The sequence below is a fragment of the Blennius ocellaris genome (assembly GCF_963422515.1).
Source record: "Blennius ocellaris genome assembly, chromosome: 14".
Classification (NCBI taxonomy): domain Eukaryota; kingdom Metazoa; phylum Chordata; class Actinopteri; order Blenniiformes; family Blenniidae; genus Blennius; species Blennius ocellaris.
The window spans coordinates 16907966-16935733 of record NC_137663.1 but is presented as its reverse complement, the minus strand read 5'-3'; the positions used below and the strand labels follow the sequence as shown (position 1 = coordinate 16935733).

General features: G+C 39.4%; 1 protein-coding gene across 1 annotated transcript in view; it reads right to left on the bottom strand.

Moving 5' to 3' along the window:
* Positions 1–373: 373 nt before the first annotated feature.
* The window catches only part of ncam1a (neural cell adhesion molecule 1a), a 286659-nt gene continuing 259264 nt past the window's right edge, over positions 374–27768 (bottom strand). Inside the window, exons 14-18 of the mRNA XM_080508922.1 lie at positions 27488–27612; positions 26459–26639; positions 9648–9855; positions 7530–7646; positions 374–630 (exon numbers count right to left, since the gene is read on the bottom strand). Of these exons, the coding sequence (XP_080365048.1) occupies positions 510–630; positions 7530–7646; positions 9648–9855; positions 26459–26639; positions 27488–27612 (752 nt within the window). The 3' untranslated portion in view covers positions 374–509. The remainder of the gene's footprint in view (positions 631–7529; positions 7647–9647; positions 9856–26458; positions 26640–27487; positions 27613–27768) is intronic.

The following is a 27768-nucleotide window of genomic DNA, read 5'->3' as shown; positions in this document are numbered from 1 at the left end:
TAAACCCCAAAAACCCATAATGTATTATCACATCGATGACCGACTGTACTGCATAACAATTAGTAGTATTGGTAATGTACATGTCTTACATGTGTGTACATCATGAAGGCAGTAATTTGTGAAGTAAAGCTACAGTCCAACCATCTAAAGGAGAATAATAGAGATCCTGCTGTGAGTTTAACTGTTCATCAATTTAATATTACATTAAAGGAAAAAGGGTGATTTACAATTATGAATTTTGGAAAAACTGTGAAATGAACTAAGGCGAATGTATGAGATCTTTACATCCCGGTCTGAAGACACTGTAGAAATCGGTTTTTTTTCTTATTTTCTCATTTTTCTCTAATGCGATGGAGTGGTGTGTGAAATTGCTTTGAGGTTTCTGTGACTGTGACCACCCTCCTTCTTTTTTTAACCTTAAAACCCCTCCCCACACACGCCCGCCCGCACCCCCTCGACCCTAACCGCCCTCCACTTCATCTTCCTGCCACTCTTCGGGGGTGAGGACATTACGCTTTACTCTCATTGCCGTTCGTCTGGGGAGCCTCGTTGGGAACTGTCTTCACCTCAGCTGTGGCGTTCTTCACCTCCGTCTCGCCTTTAGTGTTATCATCCTTCACAGTCTTACCACTGAGGACGCAAACGCAGGGAGAGCCATGGAAAAAGACAAAAAGAGAGGAGAATCTGTTAGTAAATCACAAAGTCTGCCTTTACCAGCCAGACTGTCTGCTCTGGGCTGCCTTTTGTGTCATTTTTCCAAAGAAAGAAGAGGGAAAAAACATGGGCGGGAGGGGGGGGGGGGGGGGTGCATGCAAGATGTTTAGAGGGGAATTTGTTTTCCCTCCTGGAACTGAATGCATTTCACACATAATGGGATCAAGCTCACTATCCTCGCCTGACATCAAATAAGAGTGCATGGATGTCACAGCTACTTTCAAGGAACAATGAGTGCTGATGTGGAATGAGACAGGGCCGGTACAGTAGCTACGATGCATGAAGGAATGAAAGAATGAGGCATAACCTACAACACCGACGACAATACACAAGGGGATTACATGCCATCTGGACCAACCTGAGGCACAATGGGGAGAGACTTTAAAGCTGTACGTCACTGAAGTCGGATATTTTGCCGGTGTCTGACACAGAAATGGGCATTGTGCAAGCTGCCCCTCACTGGGCTGCAACAGGTCATTAAAGTAATATATGAATCAAGTGTATGCTTAACATATACTTTTGTTGTATTTTGCAGGTGGCAAAACGAATATGGTGCAATTATTTCACTGTATTAAGCAGCTGAGCAATAATGATAAAGCGTGAGGCATTATAAACAAGACATGGACCTCTAAATGTTTATTTTTTAAAGTCAATGGTATAATCATGAGCTTGATTTGTGGAAAACTGATTGATGTGCAGAAAGATTACAATTTGAATCACAAAGGCAGAAATGTGTGATCTTCACTGGTGTAGACAGAGCGAAGACTTAAAGAGATAAGTTGGGTCTCCAGAGTAGTCCACATTTTTCCATGTGGCTCGTTCTGGAAATGTATTTGCCTCTCCTGCTTTAAAAGTTATGAATACAAGCAGACACATGCCCTGCACTTATTCCAATATATGCTTCATAAGTATATAAGCAGAAATAGTTTGCCCATTGACAAATGTAATAAATGAAATATTTTAAGGACGTAACATAAAGTTTCATTTAGTAAAGAAGCCATATATAATGATTAAATAAACTATACTAACATACTCATCTATGTTTAGTATTTGAAGTTTTGATAATGATATATCATAGTTACATGCCGCCTGGGCCAACCTGAAGCCCCCATGAACTGTTTTGTTTGGAGTCTGAGCCCTATATGCATTGATCCTGCACAACATAGATGTGACTACATGGTTAATTCCCACCGAGGAATTTTAGGTTTGGATGTCAGCTGTTTGCAGAGATGTCAATGGGTTTCAAATGTAAATAAAAATATCTAAATATATCATCTGAATTTTCCTCCGGGGAGCTAGATGCAAAAAGATGAAATAACTTATTTGCAAATGTTTTAGTAGAGGAAGCATCCAAAAGATTTCACAAAGCGTCCTGCAACATGCTACACTGTTCTGAGAAAGTTTGGGACTTTGAGAGACTAAAAAGTTTTAAGGAGCATAAAAAAAAGGACTGTAACGTCACCTAGCTGTTATTCTCAGAGAGCTGCTGATGATGGGGAAACTATTGACGTGACAGAGGTGCAGACTGATGGCTGATCGAGCTTTGATTGCACAGCGACAGTATATTGCAGGTTTGAGTGTCTCAGACTGGACAAGCTTCCCGTCTGGGTCTGTAAGCTTTATTTAAACCTGATCCACAATGAAAGGGTTTTTTCTTAAAGTTCTGAGCTGTTTCATTCTGTCTGTTGTACATCTGAAAAGAAATGCATCTACACCTGCTCTCGTGTGTTATTACCATACAGTCATTTTATTTGCAACATTGAAATTGTGCACTGCTTTTTTCCCCCATAGAATACACCTTTAGTTTAATAAACCTTACTTCCATAATTGTATTACTCCAATAGCTTGGAGTCTAGCTTTTCTGGAATAATGTACAAATGTTATTTCAAAGTGAAAGTTTGATTTAATCAAATAAACAGGTGGATTAAATCACAGGAGAAATGAGTTAACTTCTGTGAACCAAATGTTTCGTGTTATAGATCGATTTATTTTAACAGGTAATAATAAAAAGGAATTCAATTTAGATTAACTGAGAACAGTTCTTCATCATTGACATTAAAATGATCAAAATAACTATTGTATTGTCTGGCAGAACAAAAAAACAATCAGTATAATATTATATTCACTAACTTTTTATATTTTATCATGCATATTTGTAATGTAAAATATCAGGTAATACCATTGTGGATATTAATAATTTCACATTGAAACATAATGCATATTTATCTTAAAGCATGATAAAACATTACTACGTATAAATGAATTAATTGTGATATGGTAAACTTTTCATATATAGCTTGATAATTGTTTTCTTTAGAGTATGATAATGTTTCACTATACATATGGTATGATAATAACTTCATAATAACATGATATGATAATACCTTAATTTTTCTTATAAATATTGAGTTTATATCTATGGAATATCTATATTGTTATCTATTTTTTTAATGCATCCATAAAATCTTAATTATGTTCCTCTCAAATCATTAGTTTTGCAATGATTATTCAAAACAGGTTTTTCACAATTGCATTATCTCATTTTATGTTTTTTTTTTTTTTACATTGCATTTAATTTCTTTATTTAGGGGGCATCTGTGAGTCTATGGAAGTGATCTGCACATCTTTCCTTTTTTCTGACGTAAGAAAATGAGTCCTGAGCAGGACTGTGCCACTCAGAAATCCAATAAACCCACAAGATATCTGACAAGGCATTTCAGTGTTGGGATGCAGGAGAAGGATCACCACATAGATCTGTGTGAGAGCTTCACTTCAGTCCTGTCAGAGTTATGAAGAAAAATCCCTCCAATGACAAGTTTGGTTTTTATCAAGGTGATGTTGAGCTGACAAGAGCCCTGCTTCCAACTAGCTCTCAACTCCCCACACTTCATCACTGACATCTTCCTCTGGCCATCCGAGTGAGTGAAGCAGGAGATGAAGGAGGGGGAGAAAGAGGAGTGACTGTCAGCGAGCCTCCGTAATTCATCTTGTGCCGTGGCATTCTCATCATCTTCACGGCGCTGTCAAGAATCACGAACATCTGCTTACTCCCAGGGCCCAAACCCCCTCAAATAATAACCCTTCAGACTATCACTGGAATAACAGTCCTCAATGTGAATTAAAACAGGAGTGTCGGGGAGGGATGGATTGAAAATTTTTCAGGGGGCCTTCAACTTCTATTATTCTTCATCAAACTGAGGAGGACAGAGAGCAGTAGAGGAGCGCTGCAGGAGATAACTCTGTGATAATTGCTTAATTTCCTCGAACAAGTTCATTCAACCTTGCACAGGTTTTCGTGTCAAGCTTTAGCTGGAGATTATATTTCACTGAATTATTTCTCATTCCTACGGTGCAGCTGGACTTTCTACACAGATTTCTACACTGACAAACCAAACAGAGATTACGTTTTTGTTGCTAATCATAGTCATGCATTCTGCTGAATTGATAAAAAGTGCTTGTTTTAGGTTTTTTTTTTTTAGGTTAGGATTTGAAATAATGTTTGGTTAGTTTAGAGGCAGAAAGTTTGCAGCCATTTGACCGTAAAGCACTTTAAACCTGCATCAACTTTAGAATATCTGAATAATATCCCACAAAATACTTTAATCACAAATCAATATTTGGCTAGCACAATGCTGTGTTCTCTAAAAGGATGCACATTGTGTGTGTGTTTTTTTTGTTCTTGTAATTATTATCTATGCAATCAAAGTAATGTAAAGATGGTGGTGGACAGACAATCCAATTAGCTTATTGGTATACCAGTATTTTCTAGGGTTACTATGCCCAAATCCTATTAAAAACCGAATGAATCAATTATTGTGCTTCAACCACCAAACAAAATCATATTGTTGTCATATTCTTTGCATGATGAACAAGTTGAAACCTCACTCCAACTCACTGAAATGCCACACAACAATAAAATAAAATGGTACTTGTCAGAAATATGTGTCACATAGGGATTTCGGAGCGGTTTGGATGTTAGCAGCTTTGGTACCTGCGCCTGCAATCATGGGAACAGTCTGTCTGTGAGACTGTGCAACAATGAAACATCAGTTAAAGATGATCTCATCCTTACACTGAGTTAAAAAAATAAACTTCAGCTGACAGATTTTTGGCTCCTCTGTTTGGTTTCAGTTGTCCACATTCAAAGGGGAATGTGTGAGCTATTGATGATACCGCGATTTGAACCTGCATCTCTGGACTGATGCTTGAAACATTCGGCCATGTAAAAACTTTTGGTGCTTGCAACCTTCTGAGGATGCTCTCTGCATTTTTGGTGGGTATCGTGACTGCTGCTCCACTGTGTAGCATCCATATCCATGCAACTGCTTGACTCAATTCACCATCTTGTATTGCAAAGTTGTACTGCAAAGGTTAAAGGGCTGAGACAAGTTGGAAAATTGGCAGTCTGTTGCGGGTTTACCGGCGAGATGAATAGTCTTGAAGATGTCATTGTCGCTCTCATTTGGATTGCAGGTTAACTTAATTTTCATAAAACAATATAAATTACGTATTGCACCTTCAAGCTGTTGGTGTTGCCCAACATGGGGCAGTTACTGATCAGACACAGAGGTGGTGACATAATTAGGGGCTGCATGATAGGAGAAAAAGTCTTTGCAGGGTGAGTGAACAGGTGGAAGATGAAGGTGGAGGCTGATGATGACAGGCAAGCACTGGTAGCATCTCTGTAAATCCCATTTCTGCACCATTTAACAAAACAATCAACATCTGGTAGTAAAAGAAGGAAAGCACCCATTGATCTTTAAAATAATTATTATAAATTAACATTGTCCTGACTTATGACTGAAACAGCTATATTTGAAGTTTATAGTTTTCTCTATTTCCCAATTCACAATTTTACTATTTGATGTACGGTATTAAGACATATTATAATACATTTTAAATAGTGGTTATTCACACAACTTATGGAAACCGAACCATGTTTACACTCCAATATGTGTGTTGCAACATTATCTCCATGCTTGTTATTCAGATGAGCTCCATGGTACCAAGCCAGGAGATGAGCATATTTTTCCATGATCAGACCTCTCAAAATATGCTGCAAGGAGGCGAAGCCTGGAGGTTCCATTGGCAGTTTATGATACAGAAAAAAAATGAACAGTCTTCTTCACAATCTCATTTAAATTAAATTGATGTATATTTTTGACCATAGCTTTTTTTTTAATGATTAATGTTTCATTGTGAATATGATGCATGTTTTTCATTTTAACATGAGTCAAATACATATTTTAAATATGTCTGTGACTTTACATCAGCTGACTTTGGGAGGAATGCAGGCAGATATTCCACCTGTGTCTTTCCAGAGTGATTTTCTTCTTTCAATTTGCAGATGCATGAGCTAACAGGATGCTATCAGGACCAAAGCTACAAATTCAAAAATACAGATACAATGGAAGTGTTCATACTCATTTTGGGTTGTGGTGGAGTCTGTGCACAGGGCATTGGGGGCATCCTTTGTCGGGCCGGCTACTTGTAAATCCTTACTCTGTGAGCTCTCAGGGACTTTGACCGAGTCACAGTTGCTCTGTGGCCCATCGGCATTGGCAGAGGGAGGACTGACTGGCTCGGAATCAGGGGCTGCTTTGCTGGATGGAGGGGGTGCATTAGGAGTGTCGCTGAGGTCAACCAAGGGCCCAACATCAGGTTGGTTGTTAGCTTTAGGTGAACTGGAAGGGGCAGCGGGGTTGTTTTGGGGGGAAGACTTGGCCGGGGCCACTTTGGTTGGACTGGAGGCGCTGATGGTTAGCGTGGTGCTCTCGCTAGCAGGGCTGCTCTGCGCCGTGCTAAAGCCCTCAGTAACTGAGTTAGCGGCGGTGGAGGGGAGCAGGTTTACTGCCATGGAGGGGGTGTCAGCAGCCGCAGGCCTGTTCGGTGGGGAGGAGAGGGAGAGGTGGAGAGTGGACACAGAAGGGAGCATAACAACGGAAAGGTGAGGTACAAAAAGAGAAGGGACAGTAAGAACAAAGGGATGCAAGGAGAGTGCAGGTAAGGGCATAAACAAGGCAGAGTGAGTGCAACTGTGCTGCAGCAGAAAAGAAAAAAAAAATCTAGACAATCGAAATGTTAGCAACAAAACATTTGTGAAGGGGAAACATAAAATAATCCAACCATAAACCACAGGAAGAAAGGGACTGCAAGACTAAAATGTTAAGATGTGCTTCACAAGCCTTTTCCCAGCAGATGGCAGGTTTTGTTCTGAATGGTTTATGCAACGTGGAAACCTTCCTTTAACCGAGATGTGCTACTGCTCAACTTTGGCACAGTACAAGGAAAAATTTTTTTTTTTTGGGCTATTGTATTTTAAATATCCTTTATATCTTCTCTAAATTCATGAATAGAAAAAGAAATCCAAGTGGTTGTTTGTTGGTTTCCACTTTTGGATCAGTATAAAAACCATTTCAAAGTAAATTAAAGGACAAGTAAAACAGAAGCTCTTTACCTTGTATTTTAGTTAGTTTTTTTTTGCCATGCATGCAGACCAACACTTGCGGTCACCGTTATACAGTGTGGTTTGAATGCATATTAAATATTTTGGAGATTGGCTGATAACAGGTATTTGTGGGCTTGAATATAAAGTGTTGCGAGCAGCAAATTAAATCAACGGAATTGCATTAAGTCACTGCTGTACTGTGGTGAGCGCAGACAAGCCTCCACATAATTGTGCATCGATATGCAAAATCTGGACATATTCATAAACAATTTTAAATCGTTAGTGATCAGATTTGTCTCTGCAGTCATATATTGTAAAGACATGTGAAACTTCCTTGACTGGGGAACTGGTGTCAGTTGTTACTCACTCAGGTTCTGTCAATGGTGTGGTCTCATTGGGCTCGGTGGGACCTCCTCCTCCCTGGTTCGGGGTGTTCTCTTCCTCTGTTCTCACTTCGACAATGGGCTCCTTTGATTCGTCTTTCCTGGTGTGTCAGAGTGGAAAACACAGCAAAATAACCTACAGTTATCAAGTATATTTCTGCAGGACACACTCTACCCCATATGCATAACAACCATTCTAGTGCTGAGCGTGATTACTCAGTTAGAGCAAGTTAGCAAAAGCAAATAAAAAATGTAATCCTAGTTGTAAGAGCTGTCAGACCGATTCACTAAATGGCTTGTTTGGCCAGATTGTAGGCAAACCTTAAGGGCATGGCTCTGGTCAAACAAACACACACACATTGCTGGTGATCAGCAACACTATTAAAGAACTGGAGGGGGTGAAAAATGCAACAGGAAAAAAAAGTAGACTCTGTTAACCTGTCAACACACTTTCATTCACCCATTCCAACATTTGATCAACCTCCACCTGCATTCACCTGCAGGCACTGATTGTAGCGTTCCCCCGCGGGCTCGGCTTTTTATCATCCCGTCGCTCTCTGATTGTGCTGAGCTTTAAAGTGTTTGCTTGCTGGGACTGACACGTTTAGATCTGAGGCCCCAACTACCTTTGTACATTTCGACTCAGCAACACTGTGTGCATGATAATTCGCTTGATAAATTTGTTTTGCGGGAGCTGTTGATTTGAAATATTTATTTCATAGCAGGAGCGGTGAGACAGCACAACATATCCAACTCTCTTTTTTGATCAAAGAGAGACGAACATGTGACACCTGCATTTCAACTCGATTAGATGTGAACAGGAGTTGTATTTCTGTCGTAACACATAAATGAACATGGCAGGATACAGGTCTGTTTGTCAAAGCTCACCGTCAAAAATTAGCAGAAGTTCATGACTATCTCACCAAACATCCAGCTAGCACATTGTGTTTGGAGTTTCCATGTGCAACCTGTGTATGGATAGGCTGTTTCCAGGCACTTATGTTCCTCCCGCAATTCTAAAAGAGTTTGTTAGGTACATGTTGGTTTGATAGGGCTATCGATGTTGTCCTGCTCAGTTGTCAAATGATGTTCAGCCAGTTTATTCTTAATATAAAACAGAGCAGCAATAGTAAGTTTGAATTAAAATTATTTTGCCTTCCATTACGGTCCTAACTTAGCTAAAGTTGTTAGAAATGATAGACAGTTGGAAGGACTCAAATATGCCACAGCATCAAGATAAAGGATGTTTGTTTACTGTTGTGACGAGACGGAACCTGTGGACATTCAGTGAAATGGGTTTAGCTCAAAAAGCCCCAAAGCTAAATGTTCTTTAAATCTCAATTACAATATTTCTATTGCTCTCCATTGAATAAATATGAAGCCTCTAGTTTTTGTATTAAGTCGAGATAAGCACATCAAGAAAGCATTAAGATGATGTGATTAACATGAGGCGATGTCAGTCTTCCTACCAGACCCCTGTTTCCTTTTAAAACTATAGTTAATCTTTGTTTATCGATTTTGGCTACTGATGTTTACATTTTCCTAATCGGTTCTGCAAACAAACATCCACTTGCTTTCATATTGTGAGTCTGCATTTTGGATCTATAAAGCCATCTTGCAAATGGATCTCAGAGCTTTGGAGAAAACATCCACTCATACATCTTGTGGTTGTGACATAAAAGCCTGGCCCAGCTTACACAGGGTGAAAGGAACTTTTTGTAACAGTTACTTCAAATGCATGTTTTGTTTTTTCCACTGTGGGGGGGGGTATTAGACTAACTGGAGAAGACCATTGCATGCTCAAGGAGAACATGCAGACTATACACAGAGAGACCCCCAAAACACAAGACTTGAATTGAAGATACTCTTATTGTGAGATGATAATGCTAACCACTTACTAAAAGACATCATTTTGAACTGTGGGAGAAATGTAGAGTGTATAAAGAACAAAAAGGGTTTGGGGCACAGAACCAGACGGGGAACAGGAGCCCTGTTGGGGATAAGCACTACACAATGCAGCCAATAGGGATGCCTCTTTTGTCACATCAAGTAAAGTCTTTAAGATTACACATGGTACATTGAACTGAAAACTGTTTGCTCACGTGAATGCGGCCTTTCCCTCTTCAATGTCCTTGTTCTTGGCACCAGGGCCGGCCTTCCCACAGAAGTTGACAGCGATGCACATGAGAAGCCCGCACTTGTTGAGGAAATAGCAGGTGACGTCCACGCCCACCAACAGCAGGAAAAAGACAACGATGAGGATGCCCACAATGGCGCCGGTGCCCAGGCCCGAGCCTCCGCCCATGGCATCTGAAGGCACAAGGACAGGGAGAGACAGAGAGACAGAGAAAAAGAGAGAAAGGGGGGATACGCAAGCAAAACAGGCAGAAGAGGAAAAGAGGGTTTTAACATGAAGGTGAGGTGGGGAAGGAAGAAGGTTAGAAAGAGAGAGGGACAGAGAGAAGTGATGAGGAATGAAGACAAGCTTTGGATTCACTTCTGCAGGTTTTCTGTCTGAACCTCAAGTGTGTCGCTGTTTTCATCGGGGGGGGGGGGGGGGGGGTTGGAGACAAATCATGCCGTGGGGACCACCTTAATCTCTGCCTTCATTATGGAGGTGTGATGTTTACTCTTGGAAGATTATGATGGTTGACACACTTGAGGTGTTCAATTTCACACACAATCACAAACCATCCAAAGATTAAAAAACAAACAAGCACACACACACACACACACACACACTGAGTGTGAAAGGGATAAGTGAATCGACCAGCTAATACAGGGCTCTAGATACACCGGTTTGTAAGTAAGCGGCGGGTGATACTATATCCTACATGCATATTTAGGGCACTTAAAGCCATTTATGGTTGACAGTTTTACTAATCACAGGCTTTCATAACAGGTTCTTGACATGAATTCAGACATTTGGATATGACAATTATCATGATTCAATTTCTATGAGTCTAAAGTTAATACCATGTGACATAACAGATGGATATTTGTTTTTAACATAAGGAAATTAGGAAACGAGTCTTAAAACATTCAAGCAGATGGAGTTGGCCTGAAAAGTGATTATGATCTACCAGGAAGGGAAATGTAAGAGGAAAACAATGCTGCTGGTGGACTCGTCTATTGAAGATAAAACAGGGAATGTGGTTCATAGGCCAGCACTTCACTTACCACTTTTATCACAGGCTGCAAAAAGAGTTACAGAACTAACAGCTTTCATGTTTTTTTCCCTTCGTTTTTAGCTCTGAAACTTTCTTTGAAAACGAAAGGTTAAAAACGGTTATCGCAGCAGCTGTTTATCACCACATATGCAAGCAGTCATCCCACTCACAATGCAACTTTGAGGGCAAAGTGCAAATACAGGTCATTTTCTCTGACAGGCTATTTGAAATAAACAAATGCACATGCAGGTTGTTTTTGGGGGAGAAGGGGGCTAAACAGGATTTGGAAGGTCTAAGCACAGCAGGCTTTTTGCGGCTTTGCATTTGACAAAAACGTTTCTGAGCTGTCATCATTCACTGACATTTCAATGCCAATTCTGCAAACCCAGCCGACTAAATGAGCCACATTAGCATCACTGCATGCATCCTTAAAGTGCATTTCAGCAAAAGCAAAGTAATGATTTCGGGGGTAAATAGGCATAGAATCCATGCACTGTTTGGATTATCTCAGTCAGTGCATTGCAATTTATTTCATGAACAGATAAGTTAGATTTTCTTGAAATTCTGACTCTTCCAAAGGTTCATTTTGGAGAAACTAAATTAATTCTGATGCCATCAATGCACATCAAGATGCCCTATTGTCAAGAGAAAGGTGCATGGTAATGTGTTGCACTTCCATTTACTTGTTCTCCATTTACTTTTGGAAGACTCATGAAATAAGTAGAGATGGGATATTTTAATGTGGGCAGATTGTTATTTTCACAGACACAAAGCACAAGCTACTTACCAATATACTTCAAACAGGAGGAACATTTGGGGCATAAAAAGCTTTCGTACTGTCTCACACAGACTAATGGATGGCGTGTGGATGCTGAATTAAAAAAAATAATCAATGACCTTGACAAATATGGTTTTACAGTCACAGTACATTAGTAGAAGGATAGAATATCTTATCGCTCAGTTTAGCTTGAAGCCTTTTGCTGCTCAGACAGTTTAAATACAACTTTTTCTCCAAGTGCAACCATACAAGTTGAACAATACAGATCTTAAACATAGATAACAAACATACACCATACTCCACCAGATCACATTTATAATGAATGCAGTTGGAAGATTGATTTTTTTATTTTTTTATTTTATATAATCCTGATTTCTTCTTAAAAAACCTTCTACTGTAACAACTTAGTGGGTGACTCACTCCATACTATGGAAACCACTAGTGAATATTAAGTCTCAACCAAGTGAAATGAGCTGAGTTGTCACCAGGCAGTTCATTTGCATAAAGCTGAATCTGTAGTGTGGCCATTGCTCTTTGGAAAGTGAAATGCAGCCCCTGCACACCTTTAAAAGTGGCTACCTTGATGTTGTCCCATGAAAGGACATGAAAAGGAAGGGTTTGGGTTAGATAAAAGTGGAACCAGGTACTGCCCCAGCTTTAGAATGGAACTTCAATTATCAGCAAGTAACATAACTATGTGTCCCATCTATTACAGCCACATACTGAGTCCATACTTCAGGTACTGAACATCGCCTCACAATTGGATTATTGGATATGTGAATTTCAGTCAGTACTATATTGGTATGCTTGCATTCAGCACACACAGCCACAAAACTTTAATTTTTTTATATCATCCCAACTCTGAATTAAAAATGTTGCTAATTTTAAAGTCTCCACCAAATGTCAATGAGGCTCTGCTAAAGGCAGGGTGGCTATCACTCTTCGGGTCTGTTAAAGATCAAGTGCTCATCACACTGTCTGAGTAGGCTGTGAGCACTTTGAAATTTGAGGACCATCTTTAAACGTATGCAGACTGTTGATATCCTTATCCCCAATGGTTTGGTATAAAGAATAAGGAGTGGCTACTGAAAGATAACTCCTGCATTCCTGAACCAGTGGTAATGAAGGACAAGCCAAAGTACTATATGATGGCCTGCACAGTCTGCAAAAGATTCTAAAAGCGAAAATCATATATGTGAATGTAAGAGCCATAAACACTGAGTGAAAGAATTTCTTGCATTTTCCAGACATTTGATGGTTTATTACAGATCACAAATGCAGTTCAGAGTCACATTAGTGTGCAGAATTTCCTGCAGCATCAGTGATTTTGATCCGAACTATCAACTGCAAACATCGCGATTTAGCTTCAGTTCCACCACATTTATATGCAAACTAATCTAAAGCAGCCACTTTGCATAATTGACTAATCAAACAAGAAGGAAATCATTAATGAAAAGAATGAAGCACCTGTCTCTTTCTAAAGCAGCAACTGTTGCATATTATGTGTGGATATATCACATTCAAGACGCATATAATAAACACACTTTGGAACTTAAGACTATTCATGAATACAAAATACCCACGGTCTTTTTCAGAACAACTTGAGAAAACGATGACACTTCTATTTAAATGAATGTTTGAATTCTAATACGAAAAAGTATTCATTTGAATATTTGACAATTATTTAAGTAGTACACAAATATGCACAATTTATTGAGTTTGTGAGTGTGCAAACCCTGCCGAAATGCATGAGTAAACAAGTAAATTACATAAATGAAAGAAAATTATGATAATTCTCTTGGCCTTTGGAGTTGGACAGTTTTCTTGACATGCATTCAGCGTGAAAAACAAATACCTTTAAGAAACTTGTAGATAGTTGGCCTTCTGTAGACAGATGTGGCTCACGTTTTGTCATGGCTGATAAAAATAGTTTTTTCATTATTTTTCTGCCTCTCAAATGTGTTATGTATGTGTTTACCGCACCCCTGTGACAGATACATTTTCAAGTGAGAACACAGCCCACGGGCCAGACATTTAATTTAAAGGTACTATCGGGGTTTTTTTTTTTTTTTTATCAGGAGGTTGCACTGTAGTATGCAAACCATAATTTGCTTTGATGGTTGTGATCAAAATAGCACAGAGTGTGCCACAGCTCTGCATACTCATATGTGAACTGCACTGTTGCAGACATCACTTGTTTTTTTCACTTTGCCCATTGCTTCATTTGCATTTTAACAGGCACAATAAATCATGTGGCATGTATTCAGAGCCGAGGGTAGTTGTTTTTTTTTGTTTTTGTTTTTGTTTTTTTCCCTCGAGTGCTCTCACAGAGAGAAAGCACAAATCTATGTGTCATGTTGGACTATACAAATATTTCTCTTTACTGGCATGTCTGGTACAGTACAGAACTGGCTCCAAAGAGGACGACTGATGTGATAAGCCTCAATTTTAACCAAAAAAAAGCACACGATCCGGAAGAATCAATACCTGCTCATTGTCCAACATTGACAATGTGTTGGACTATTGGACTTTTACGCTGAGGGATAACTTTGAAAAAGGACGTTTGTTTGCATATCTTTATAGCACTGGTAGGTGCAGTGGAATAGAGGCTGTGGATTCCAAACTGGTGTAGGAAAACTGTTTTAACTTACTTAGAAGTGCGGTGACTATTTCAAATCCAGCTTGTAAAGAGATAAGATTCAAACTGATGTACGACACAAACTTTTACAGGTGATATATTGATGCGGCTATAAATAATACAGCCAAGTCTCAATGAACCTATCCATCAGAGCAAGGAGGCAGAGTTTAAGACATTTTTCCTCCCATGCTTATTTCACCAGAGGGGATGCATAATGAATCATCTTCAGAAAATTTTCTGCGCAATGAAGCGTAGCGAGGAATGAACTGCACCGCAGAGCTAAGAAAGTAAGGATGCAGACATAGGATAAGACACCGCAGAGGACCAAATGCAGTGTTGCTCCATCTGCCAAGAGGAGAAACAAAGTGTTTGAAGATGAATACCCTCGTAGCACACAGAGGGAAACAGTGGCTTGACTGCCAGAGTGTAAAGATATTTGTTTGGATTTAAGTAGATTGAGAATCAAGTCGCAGGAAGAAAACGGCATGGGTTACAGTTCTGCATGTTTCAGATGTCTCCCAGCTTCAAAATACCTCAAACTAATGTATCATTATCAAGAACTGCAGAAACAAGTTAACAAGATAACGGCCATGTCTGGTGGACATCTGATGTAGAAAACATGCAGGACTGAACACCACTGCTTTAACACTTTTTTATTATCTATAGGATTGATCTGGATGCTTAAAATACAGGTTATCAACATATTATGACAGTTGTTAAATTATCAGTGGACTCATTAGTGCATCATCATTTCAAAAACCAAACTCTTGCGAATGAAGATAGAAACTCACTTGGCAGACGGTTTCATACATATCATTTAAGGTTTTTCTTTTTATTCTGTTATTATTATTATTTATACACACACACACACACACACACACACACACACACACACACACACACACACACACACACACACACACACACACACACACACACACACACACACACACACACACACACACACACACACACACACACACACAAAATGCAGGACTGGACTGGCTATCATGAGCAAAGGGACATTGGTCATTTTTGATGTGGTATGGCCAGCAGTGGGGTTTAATAACATAGAAGAAAGACTGTATACCCGGTGGAGAAAAGAAAAGAACAGTGCGAGCGTGGCTGGAATAATAGAACAGAAAAACCCCCAGACCATTATTGCCCCAAATTCCCATCCTGAAAATGTGCCCCACTTTGTCCCAGCTGCAACACCATTGCCTGTTGCTGATCGCATGAGTGTACAAGAGATGAATGTGCACACTTTGAACACACCTTTCTTTGTACATTTTCAATTAAATCCTATTATTTTATACAAAAGCAATCCATAAATGCAGACATGATCAAGTTGGCTGTTCCTTTGACTGTTGCATTAAGCTTCCGTGAACTGAAACATGCTTCTCCAGTGAGTCTCCTGTCAAAGCTCTGCCACAGTGAGGCACTGCACCACCACTGAAACTGCATCAGACTCTGTTTTCTATCAGGTACAAGGAAGCAGAGCGACTGATCAAAATGGAAACTCTTCAGACACCATATAGTGTGTGCGTGTGTGTGTCTGCGTGCGTGCGTGTGTGAGAGCAGTGAAATGAAGGTGTCACTTAGTGGTGTGGCAACAAGTGCAATTTGCAACATGTTGGATTTATTTCTATGAAGAAGAGAATAAAGTCAATGGCAAATTCTTCACTTATTAAACCTGATTTCACTATTAGGTATTCTCAAAGAGCTTTACCCTATCACTCTTGTTCACACTTTCACACACTAACAGCAATGACTGCCATGCAAGGTGCTCAGGCTCCAATTTTGGAGTTCAGTGTCATCACCAGGGACACTGTGAAAAGGACAGGGTTAATTCTGAGCTTGAACCAACAACCTTGCAATTGGAAGATGAGCCATGCTACAAACTGAGCCACAGCTGCTCAGTGAAATGACAAAGCTTCAGTAAAAAGCATTTTATTGTAACACAGTGGTGAGAACTGATTACTGTCATAGAGATAATTAGCTTTTAGGCTCATTTATGCTTTTGATAATCATCACAAAAGTCATTTGAAATAGGTCTCCTGCAATTAAATAACCTCAACTTTGAGAAACTAAGATTGCACGAGGCAATAAATGAGCCTCTCTTGATTATGGGGCAAATGCAACTTATTGCTCAACTTCTTCTATAAATCTCTATTTGACTTTAATTTTCAAACATCTCATTAATCACATCCAGCTAACAAACCGAGAAAATGTTTCAGAGTGTGCAAACAAGAGAAAACCTATAATTCCTGAGCAGCAGCAAGTTCCTCTTCCTTCTGTAGTCTGTATGCAGTAGTCGACTGCGCCACTCGCTTCAGGGAAGAGGAATATTCTGTTTATATGCAATGCAAGTAATGTGTGATGCAGACGTCTAGATGAAGATCCTGATTAGCAAAAATGAAAATCACTCAGCACTGATCAGCACTATCATTACTCAGTAGGCACTGATGAACAACAGGAGGGACAAAGTGACAAAGAACATCTCAAGGGTGTCGTAAGCTCTTATTTTCCTTGTGAAAGAACTTAGCTGAGATTAAACTGCACTGCCAGCGATAATAAAGTAAGGGAATGCAAATCTCATTTTAAGACTCTAAACCAGAGAAAAGAAGGCCGGCGGGGCTGTATTTCATCGATGTAAACGACACAAAGAAAATTATCCATTGTAAAAAAAAAAAAAAAAAAGTATAATATCTCCATGTTTCTTTTTGCTGATGTTATTCCTCCTTTGTCTTCTTTTTCTTGTTTGGACAAATGGCATTACCGCAATCTCTTTTGTAACTGGAGCCGGAGGCGTATAAGGTCAAATCAAACAAATGTGATGATGCTTCCATGTCCTGAATCACAGGCCCGAGAGCCTCTTAAAATGCATTTCACCTCAGCATCCCCGCTAACGCCTCCATCAGAGGTTACAAATCGCATGGAAAAACCTCTGACATTTGCTCATTTGGAGTTGAAGTGCTCTCTTTGCTGCAGACTAACACTCCGTCAAATGAACCCTTATGAGTTTCTGCTTTTCAAACGGGAAGCCGGGTGCATGGTAAGTTTGATATTTAAGCACTCACTGCTCATGAGAACATGTCTGATAAATGTCCTCTTTTGGTAAAAGACTTAATGATTTCTTTTTTTTGCCTATGTTTCATCACGATGCTGAAGTATGAGGGAAGAGATAGAAAAATTCCCACTTCAAAAGTCATGAATGCTACAAGAGAGGGCTTTTCATATCTGACTCTTGTCATGGAGAAACGCAGCTCCACTGTATGATTTGGAGCACCATTACCAGTTCGATTTTGGGTCCCACTCAGTTGGAGTTCACGATAAATGAAAGATGAGCAGCTTTGAAACAAGTGTGGCCTTCGGTCTTTGAAGAAAGCAGCCTTAAATATTTATGGATGACCACCACACCTTGTCAAGACAGAGAAAAAGAAAAAAACAACAATCACCATTCAGATCTGTGTGATTACTGAAAATGTATCAATGCTTTATTAATTCTCTCACATTGAAATGTTGTCGATAATGGCTATAGGTGATTCTTGCCTCTTTTGTTTCATGTATTGCATCCCGACACTGCTCATGATCCCACAGCAATTTGATGACGTTTGGAACAAATGGAAACTGTATAGATGGCTTTGAGTAACCTAAATACTTGTTGGTTAGTTTAAGTATTATAACCTCTTGTTGTCAAATATTACAGAACCGGTGAAATGATATCCAGATGATATTTAATTCTGTATTTCGTGTGAAAACACTTCAAAGAGGTTAGCCTGTTCCATATTTGATTGATATGTGCTATATTTGCACTACACACCCTCACCAGTTGAAGCTGACATCCCTGGAGGTGTTGATGCAAAGACACTCTGTAAACTTGCAAATGCATAACAAGTGTGGATGGACTAAGAAATTGTGGCCTTGACACCAAATACCGTAGCTCCATTCTTTTCCCACGCTGTACACACAGAAAATAGTATAATAAAACTTGTATGGTTGCAATAGGATAATATAAACATGAAACTCCTCAATCAACTTGCACAGGTGCAAAACAACCAGAGTGCGAGTGTGCAGTATTCTGATTACTCAAGTTTCTAGTTATAATTCAAACATGTTTTCATGTAGACGGAGTCTCAACCAAACATTCCTATTGGCCGCAGAATTAGGACCCGCCTGCGGATGAGTCACTGGCCATTTGACACTATTTTATAGGAAGAGAAAAGATTGGAATTTGAATTGAAGCAACTTCAATACGTTTTTAACAATTATTCAACCTAATCAAGAGGAAAATTATCACATAAACCAATTAGTAAAACACAAAAAATGGAGAAAAACAAATGTCATCCAATAGGATCTTCAAAGCGTTGTGTGAAAAATGTCCCCAAATTATTGTTTTACTTCAATTTGGAGATGAATCATTGGAACAAATGCCTAAAATAACTTGTGTTTGTGTTTCACCAAAAACCTTCAGAGTCAAGTGAATCAAGACAAAAACTAATAAATGTAAAAATAGTGTGCCAGCATGCTTGCTAATAGATTATAACCACACGCTAATGACAGTGGGATTTAATGACAATGGAAGGTACAGATTAATGTGTTGTGCCATCAGATCTGGATACTCACATGGATTATTTAAAAAGGAAGTTATAATAAGCTCGGTTATTTAATCAAGGGAACTTGCTTCACCAAATCAAGTTTCTGCGTCGTTTCTGTCTGATCACATCATCCTTCACACAATAGTTGCATATTAAAATCAGAACCGTTCTCTGAGCTGCTGCAAAGCCTTTATACAATATCCAGTTTTCACTTGTTCCTAAGTCGGGATGGATCTTGGTTTAGGCCACAGCCTAGCTTCCAATCTTTCGACATCTGGGTTTAACAGTCATGTTGGTGCAATGCAACACTGAATGCAGAATACAGACATTTTGTTAAAGCTCCAGAGAAAGACGGCTAAAGGCTTCACAATCAGGAGACAGTTAGGAGAATGTCAGCGCTGCAATGTCACATATCCCAGTGTGTTTAGTCGCTAAAGCCTCAGAAAGCCATTAACTTTCGTGAAAGAAAAAGAAAACAATTTATTTCAACCCTACAATGGTTACATGGAAATACACTGATATGCACTTACAAAAATGTCTCAGAGAATAAAATAATTTCACATTATTGAAAATGAATTTTTTTCATGTGTGTGTATAACAGCTGTTGCATTTGCATTTGTTTTTTTTTTGGACATTTCTCTGCTTTCAGGTAAAAAGAGAACATGAGTTGTCAAAATAACAGCTGATTTCTTGTATTTCTCCAATATCAATTTGAAAAGAGTATGTACACTTTGTCACAAAACATGATTAGTTTCTCTGCACAACTTTCTGTCTTCTCCTTACAAGGCGGTTACACAGCAATGTATTTGAGAGTGAGCATAATATAATGTCAAAAAAGTAAGAAAGTGTCTCTGGAAATGAATGGACTGACCGTGACCAATACTACACTCCTCCACAAAGGGTTACCTTCCTTGGTTTTTGTACAGCAGGACATTTCCAGCTCGTAGAGAAACAGAAATGAGGCACAGCATTTGTACTCGTCTCCTGTTTAACACATTCATAATGCTTGACTAAGGAGCTTTGAAGCAGCTGCATAGCACATTCATGAATACTGGATCATGCCTTGTCTCCGCTTTCATGCAGTGTTCATGCTTTTTATGTCATTTGTCACACAACAGTGGAATGACGTGTCTCTTTTAATAGGCAATAAAGTCCAAAATAAAAATCTCTTTACGATTGCCATGTGTAGTTAAACCATTGTAGACACTCAATTAAACAGTGTAAGATAATTATTCTATTTTTCACCCCTCTTCAGGTCACATTAAGGCATTATGAATGTGTTACTAATCAAATCTAAAACAAAGCTACGATACTTTGTCTACAAAGTGTTCTAGGAGAGCACCCGAGTCCGGCTTGTAACATTGACAAAACCCCTCCAAAATAATTCCCTTTCTGAATCCAATAATATCCAACATGAAACAGATGAAAAGAAAATATTAAAATAATCCCCAAAAAAGAAAAAAAAAATCTTTTCAAGAATGATGCAAGTAGTGAGCACCCTGTAATAACATCATGAAACCAATGTCTTGACTCATCATCATTTTTTTTTTCTTTTTTTATAGATATATATATATATCTTGTGTGTGGCTGCACAAGGGTCAAAAGGCATAGAAAGCAAAGGAGTCTGTGCCCGGAGATTTTAAAGGCTCAGACTATCCTCTTTCTCCTTGAATGAAATCAGTTTATGAGAGCCAGAGTGCAGTCAGCATGGACAGCAGAAGAGCTGCCAGACTGTATTTCACACATTGGCAGCCAAGGGTAGCTGAAGACCAACAATTTAGAAATGCGTGTAAAAACATCCACAACAGTTTTTCGGAGCGGTAATCACAGCAATACAGTGCGACAAGAAAAGAAAACACAAAAACAAGAACAAATAGAGAAAGGAATTTGTGTGTATGGTAATGTCATGGTCCATAGGTGCCCAAGAAGATCACACATGACGACAGGAGAAAAGGGGAATCAGGAGAGAAAGAGGGGAAAAAAGAGGGAGAGAGATAGAAAAAATAGGTCAGAAATACAGAAATACAAGTCTGAAAGGTTATTAAAGACTGAACTGAGGAATAAAAAAAAAGGAAGTCTACGTTTGAGGATTGAAAACATAAAAATAGGCATAGCATGTTAGTAGCACAGCAGATGAGACATGGTTCATGGTGAGCATGGGTGGGGGGGGGGTCACACAGAGGAAAGTAATGGGATGCGACATCAGTGAGGAAGACGATTCACTGCGATCAGGTTTAATGGTTTGGCTTGAATTGTTTTTATCTTTAATTGGGCATGATGCAGATCAGTAGCAGAGTTTAGGGTAAGATAGATGGAAACCTGCAACAGCACACCCACAAATAGTCAGGCTGTCTCTCGTGCCAAATGGCCAGTGGTGTAATGTAACACACACACACACACACACACACACACACACACACACACACACACACACACACACACACACACACACACACACACACACACACACACACACACACACACACACACACACACTGATGTGTTAACTTGGTTCAATCAATTCATTCGGTAATTTATGGAGCAATTGCACGTACAGTAGTGTCTTGATTTTGCCATGTTTGAAATGCAGATTCTACAAAAAAAACAAAACAACAAAAAACGACGAAAAGCCACGCGACTGTCCAATCAGCAACTTCCTTTGGCTTGCTTTGCTCATCTAACACAAGCGACTGTTCATAAATTAGGCGCATTTCAAACGATTTACATCTTGCAGCTTTGCGGATGCATCCTTAGAAAGTGTTCAACTCATTATGCAGATCAAGCTGTAATCTGGACTGCATTATGTTTCCTTCAAAACATATTTGATTTTGCAGTTTGGGGGAATATGAAGGCCTTTTTTTGTTTTTTTACTGGGACAAGAAAGCGAGTAATCTCCTGAAAGATGCATGTGTCGCGGCTCCGACAAAGGAGCAACAAGTCAAACACAGAAGCGCGACAAATGCGGCAGCTATTTTGTGGCTAAACAAAAAAGGGAACCATTACGTTGACAGACTGTTATATTCCCACGATTCTTCAGTGGTGCGGGTGCTGAGATGTCTACAAATAAAAATGCTTCTGCAGAGAGCCGTTTACTGTGAATGTGCACACAAGTAGAAAAGGGTGGAGGAAAGTCACAATGAAGCCACTTCTTCTAAGATTACACCATTACACCACTGGTCATGGCAGGGGAAGGGAGAATGGCCCATGCGAAAAAAAAAAAAAAACACTCATCCAAAATCAGAAGCTGGTTATGGACAGTAAAGTCTATGACATGAATGAATGGATGACCTTATGTTACAAAACCTCGGAAGTTATTAGTTGTTTATTTTAAAATGTCAACCTGAGCTGGGGAGATTTGGATATGAACTATTTTTTGTTTTTCTCTGCAGCTATTGGAGGATTTTGTCTACATTTGATTTATCATGAAATTACCACTCTTGTATAGGGAAGACCAGGACAGCCGTGACTATTTTTCTGTCAGTATCTTAGACCTCTTATGATAATTCTGTCTAAATGTAATACAAATTAAATGCTATTATCAGAGCATCACAAACAGATAATTAATTGCTTAGTCTCAAATATAAGGAGTGAAATGTTTGTGATCCAATAGTGTGATTTAAGGGGAGATTGCAGGTTACAAGAGTTATAAGGAGGGCTTGGAGGGATATTCCACTCTACCCACTGATTGATGACTTTACTTTTTTAATGGGGGGGGGGTTGCTCTTGCATAGAAATTGGTGCTATCAGTAATTGCAACTTGGATAGCTGAAATGGACACTCTGGTCACATAACATTTAGAACTCATTGCAGCAGTTGAGGCAAACATTTTACTGGAATAAACCCGGAGAAGATGAGCTTCGGCAAGCTAATGGGTATGAGCTTGTTTGTTTCATTCAGTTAATTAACAGAAGAAACATAAAATGTTGGCGGGCAGACCACAAGGCAATGCTATTTAATCACGTTGCTAACTGTTAAATAAGTATAATATATATATAGAGAGACACAGAATATACACAGCGTCTGCACTAATATGCTAGTTTATGACCTGGTCAGAGTGGATCAGGTGAAGTCCAACTTGTTCCCGAGAAATTGGAAGAGTTACGACTGTCCTCTGCCTCCCTTACCTGTGGAAATATTGTTTTTGTTGCAGCAGATCCAATAAATATGTTTATGCAAAGAGGAGACAACCTAATGCAGAGATGTAGTTTGGAAACTCTTCAAGCTACGGAAAGGCATTCAAATTACCGGGCTGAAAATATATTTCGTGTGCACGGCTGCTTTCCCAGCATGAGTTTGAGACACAAAACAGAAGAGAAATTTCGACAGATTGAAACTCAACCTTGCGTCAATACTGCATTCACAATGCATCGAGCTGCAGAATCAATTGGGCATATAGAGCCAGTATACAGTATATTCACTAGAGAAGCAGCTGCTATGAGTGAGCATTACCAAGAACAGCTGTGGGACTGAACGTGAAATCAAATGCAGATGTTGCTGCTAAAAATAAACCTAAGCTATTTCCCATGAGCCTTGCATTGAAGGAGGGGAAAAAAAACAACAGCAGCAATTTGGAAGTAATACTAAAATATTTCAAAATAACAACAACAATAAAAAAAAAAAAGTAATTACCAGAATTAAAGGGGGACTGACTTGGGTGAAGCCCAAGTGAACTTCTGCTCTGTCAGAATTATAAGTGATCCAAACCTCCCAGTGCTATGCTGCTGTTGCCCAGAATGCGCATGAATTAAAGAGGGGAGAAAAAAAAAGAAGCCAGTTTCTTCATGTGCCATGCACTGGCAGTGATGGCCTTTTTTGGATTATCTAGTAAAGAACAGCAATAAAAAAATTTATTTTATTTTTTTTTAAATAAATTAAAATAAATAAATAAATAAATAAATACAGCTGGAAGTGGTACCATGCAAAAACTGCATCCCCACCTAACTAGGCCACACACTATGTATTCAGGCCAGTCAATGAGCCTGAACTATGAGACCCACTAAACCAAGGCAAGTGGGGAAAAAAATGCATGTGTTGAATAAAGCAATGAAGTAGTGGAATATTCAGAAAATTAACAGACACAGAAATAATAAGTAAAAGTGGGAAATGACTTGTGCTCTATTGTTAAGCATTTAAATTATATAAAATTGAGGCATATAAGCCTTTAAATATTTTATGATACAAGTCTTGTTTATTTTCTACACTTTTTAGGTATGTTATCTGTTCTGCATTGCAGAAACTCAACTACACTGATATGTGCAGGCACAATAAGAATCACTATTTTTTAAGAAAATGCCTTCCTTTTACAAAACAAAAAAAACAACAACAAACTTAGGAAAAGCTGCAGCGGCACTGGCGTTGGATCTGCCGGCGGTTCGTTTGTCTCGATACTAAATCAAACACAGTTCTCAGCGTACACTGGTAAGACGCCAGTGAAGGATGACAACTAACTCATCTGTAAAAAGCAACAACACAACAGGCGAGAACGTGCTGAAATTAGAAGTGAGGATGGTGAGCAAGATTAGACGACAGCAAAAGAAATCGGCATATTTTTCCAGGATATGAAAAGACATTTGGATATGAAAGCACTCTGGCTTGTTAGGTAGCTCGGGTATAGCGGGATGGGGAGGCAGCCCAAGTTAAAAAGTGCACTTTACACACAACGCAGCAACAGAGCAAAGGCTGACCGTGACCACCTGTGTGGAGAAACATTCAGGAATAAATGGATAACATGCTCTGGGTCTGACTGATGTCTGCTCTTACTTTATTGCTCACTGAACTTGAGCAGTAATAGTCACCTTGCAAAGAATCGGGAGAGCTGAAAACCATGCTGGGACTCCCCCCCCCCCCTCCCTCTTATCTTTACCGACAGAGCGTCAAGGAAAAGAGGGAGACAGTGACTGTGCCTCTGCTCGTCGTATGGATTCATGAGTTATTGTTGATCTAGTGCAGCCTGGGTTCTGAAATTTTGTGAAGTGAGCACAATGTTTTAAAATGCAAATAAGGTGCTCAGTGCATGAAGAAACAGAGAAATGTATTTTCCAAGAGGATGGGATTAGGCGGAGAACACATAACTGGAATGGAGCAAAATTGAGGAAATAATAAAGTGAGTAAAGGCCAGGGGTACAATAAAAAAGGAAGTTCAGAAGACTCAACTTTCAGTTGCTTCAAGGCTCTGACAGACTGCGATTTTAGCCGTCTCAGTCTATTACCCTTCTGCAGTGTGCAACGAGGATATGACCACAGGTTTCACTGTATAATGGCTGAATTCACTGGCGTGAGGTGACTACTGCGACATGGCCCTCAATATGCAAAATTAAAAACTATATGTTATATACTTATACCACGAGTGCATTTACAAGATAAATATGTGAAGGTAAGCGTCGTTTGGGTAGCAGCATGCTGCTCTTGGTGCAGCAGATGTAGTGAAGTAAAGTATGTCACATGGTCCAGCTTTTCCTGTCGTACTTTCTCTTGACCAGCCTTAAATCTAAAAGGGAGACTGAGCTTTCAGCCGTCAGACCAGTTTCTATTATCATTTATTTTATGCTGTATCTACTTTTAAGATTAGCCTTTAAAATATTAATTTCCATTAAACTTAAAGTTAAAGCTGGCTCACATCATCCTGGACCATTTTTCAGTTGAGCTGCTATAGGTTTATACTGCGAGAAGACCTTCTCAATGCACTGGGCTTCTCTTCTCCTATTCTTCTTTATAAATTCATGTTACTGTTACCTGATCTGTGCATCCTATCACCAGCAAGGAGCATGTCCATCAGCTTCATGTCTGATACTGGCTCGTTTGTTGGTTGCTTTGCCTCTGTCCTATCATTGATATGGCACTATTGTAAATGGTGCTCTGTAAATAAAGCTGAATTGAACAACTTTGTCATGGAAATAGATGGAGAATATGGATATGGTCCAGCATTTCAACTGCATTTAAACCTGGAAAGTAATGTTTTGGTACAGCAGTGGTGTCTGGAACACTGGTCGTAACATTTTTTTTGTCTCTTTTGGAAAATTATCTCAGGCTAACTGTGGTCGCAGAAATGTCACCATGATTGCTTAACTTTCCGTTGAGACGGCCAAAACCGCACACGCTGTAATGGCCTTAAGTCTTCTGACAAAGATCAAATTAAAGAAAATCCTACTTTTGTTTTCAATACTGCAAAGCAACTTTTGTAGAAGAATTTCAAACTGTCATATTCCATCTGTAATAATTACTGTCCAATCTCAAACAAAGAGATGCTTCACTAATTGTAGCCAATACTTCCTCTTCATTTCATAAAATGTCCCATCCAGGTCATGCTGGTGTAACACCTGTGTCCTTCCCATTGCTGAACATATCAAATTCATTTCATGGTTTGTGCTCATGTCAATTTCTGAGCGCGCTAGTGCAACTTCTTGTTACTTTTTTCAAGGCCACATATTAGACACATCCAGAAAGATGATACAGCTCTTGATTTACACCTCGGTGACAATTGCATCACACATTTTCACAATGTCACTAACCGTTAAAAAAAAAAAAAAAAAAAAGGCACACCTTTCCAATAGCAGAGAGAGATGATTCATGTCAGACCCCACAGCCGGCAGGCTTTAAAGTAAGAAGCTAGAAAAAGTCGAGAATCCGAAAAATGGAGCCTTTTCTGGTCACGGTGGAAGCCTACATGCTCTGTGGCTGAGGAGTGTGTGTGTGTGTGTAAATGTTTGGGGTGGGATGATGAAAATAGTACCTGGGATGGTGGTGGGCTGTATAGCTGTTTTGAAGGCGAGTATGCCAGGCTTAGATTTGCCCTGCTGATTCTCTGCCACCACAAGAACCTCATACTCTGTATTCCAGTCCAGGCTGCTCAGCAGTACATACTCACTGCCGCTGGGAAGGCGGATCTCTGGTTTCCAGTCAGAGACACGCTTCTAGGAAAAGGAGACAGGGAAAACCTTAAAGCAAGCTCGAGAGCTTTGAGCGACTCTCCCATACAGACACACCATAGATGAACATTCAAGGCTATTTAATCACCGCTCCTTAAAAATGCTTATTCTGCATGCGTTGTTCTTTTATAACTGTACATACATCCTACATTTTTTGGTTCTGAGCAAAATCCTAATGCTATTTATATATATCAATATAATAAGAGCAACCATAAAACAAGAATAGTAGTGCATATGCCCCTGAGAACCCGTTTTCATTCCATTTGTTTGACAGTTTGAGTCAAAAATCCAACCAGTTCTGTCTAAACTGGAGCAGCTGGAAGTAGGTAATGCTTTTACATTCAGTCAAAAATAGCCCACTGATTGAGACTGGCCGTCACAAAGGAGGAAAAAAAAAAGCTCTCTCCCGATGAAATGGGCTCCAGTCCCTCAGTTCCTCCTCGCTTGTTGTTTAACAAAACACAGTTGTCAGTATCTGCTGGTGGGAAGCCAATTAAAGATTATGGCTTGCTGGTTTGTCAATCGAACCCTCACTCTACAGCAAAAACTGATAAATTGGCGGAAGGAAAAAAAGGGGCCGATTTGGTCAGCTAATATAGTTTTAAATAAGAAAGAAAAGAGATTATTGTCATAATCTCGCTGGCAAAAAAGTACAAAAATATAGGAACAATTAAAAAGTGCAAATTCTATTGGAGATTGTATATGTTAGGGTGTTCTGCAGTAATTTCCAATTCTAGATTTTTTCCAGGTCTGTACAAAGTTAGTAAAACTTCAAAGTGATTATAGAAATAAGCAAAGTGGTAAAAAGTTACCTCCTTGCCCAGTATACTCACAGCCTTGTATCTGACCAGGTAATGCATAATGGGGGAACCACCATCGTCCTGCTTGATCCAGTTGACCTTAAAAGAGTTGCCCCCATTTTGGGCCTTGAACTCTAGTTTGGGAGCACTGGGTTCCCCTATACAGGACAGACCAAAGAAGTACATTGAGTTGAGGAAAAAAACAACAAAAAAACACACAAGTTCATTGAAGTGCTTTGACTGTACCTGCTGTGTTCAAGTGTGTTTGTGAAGGTCAAACTGAAGCTAAATGTTAAATTGATTGTTGACCAGGC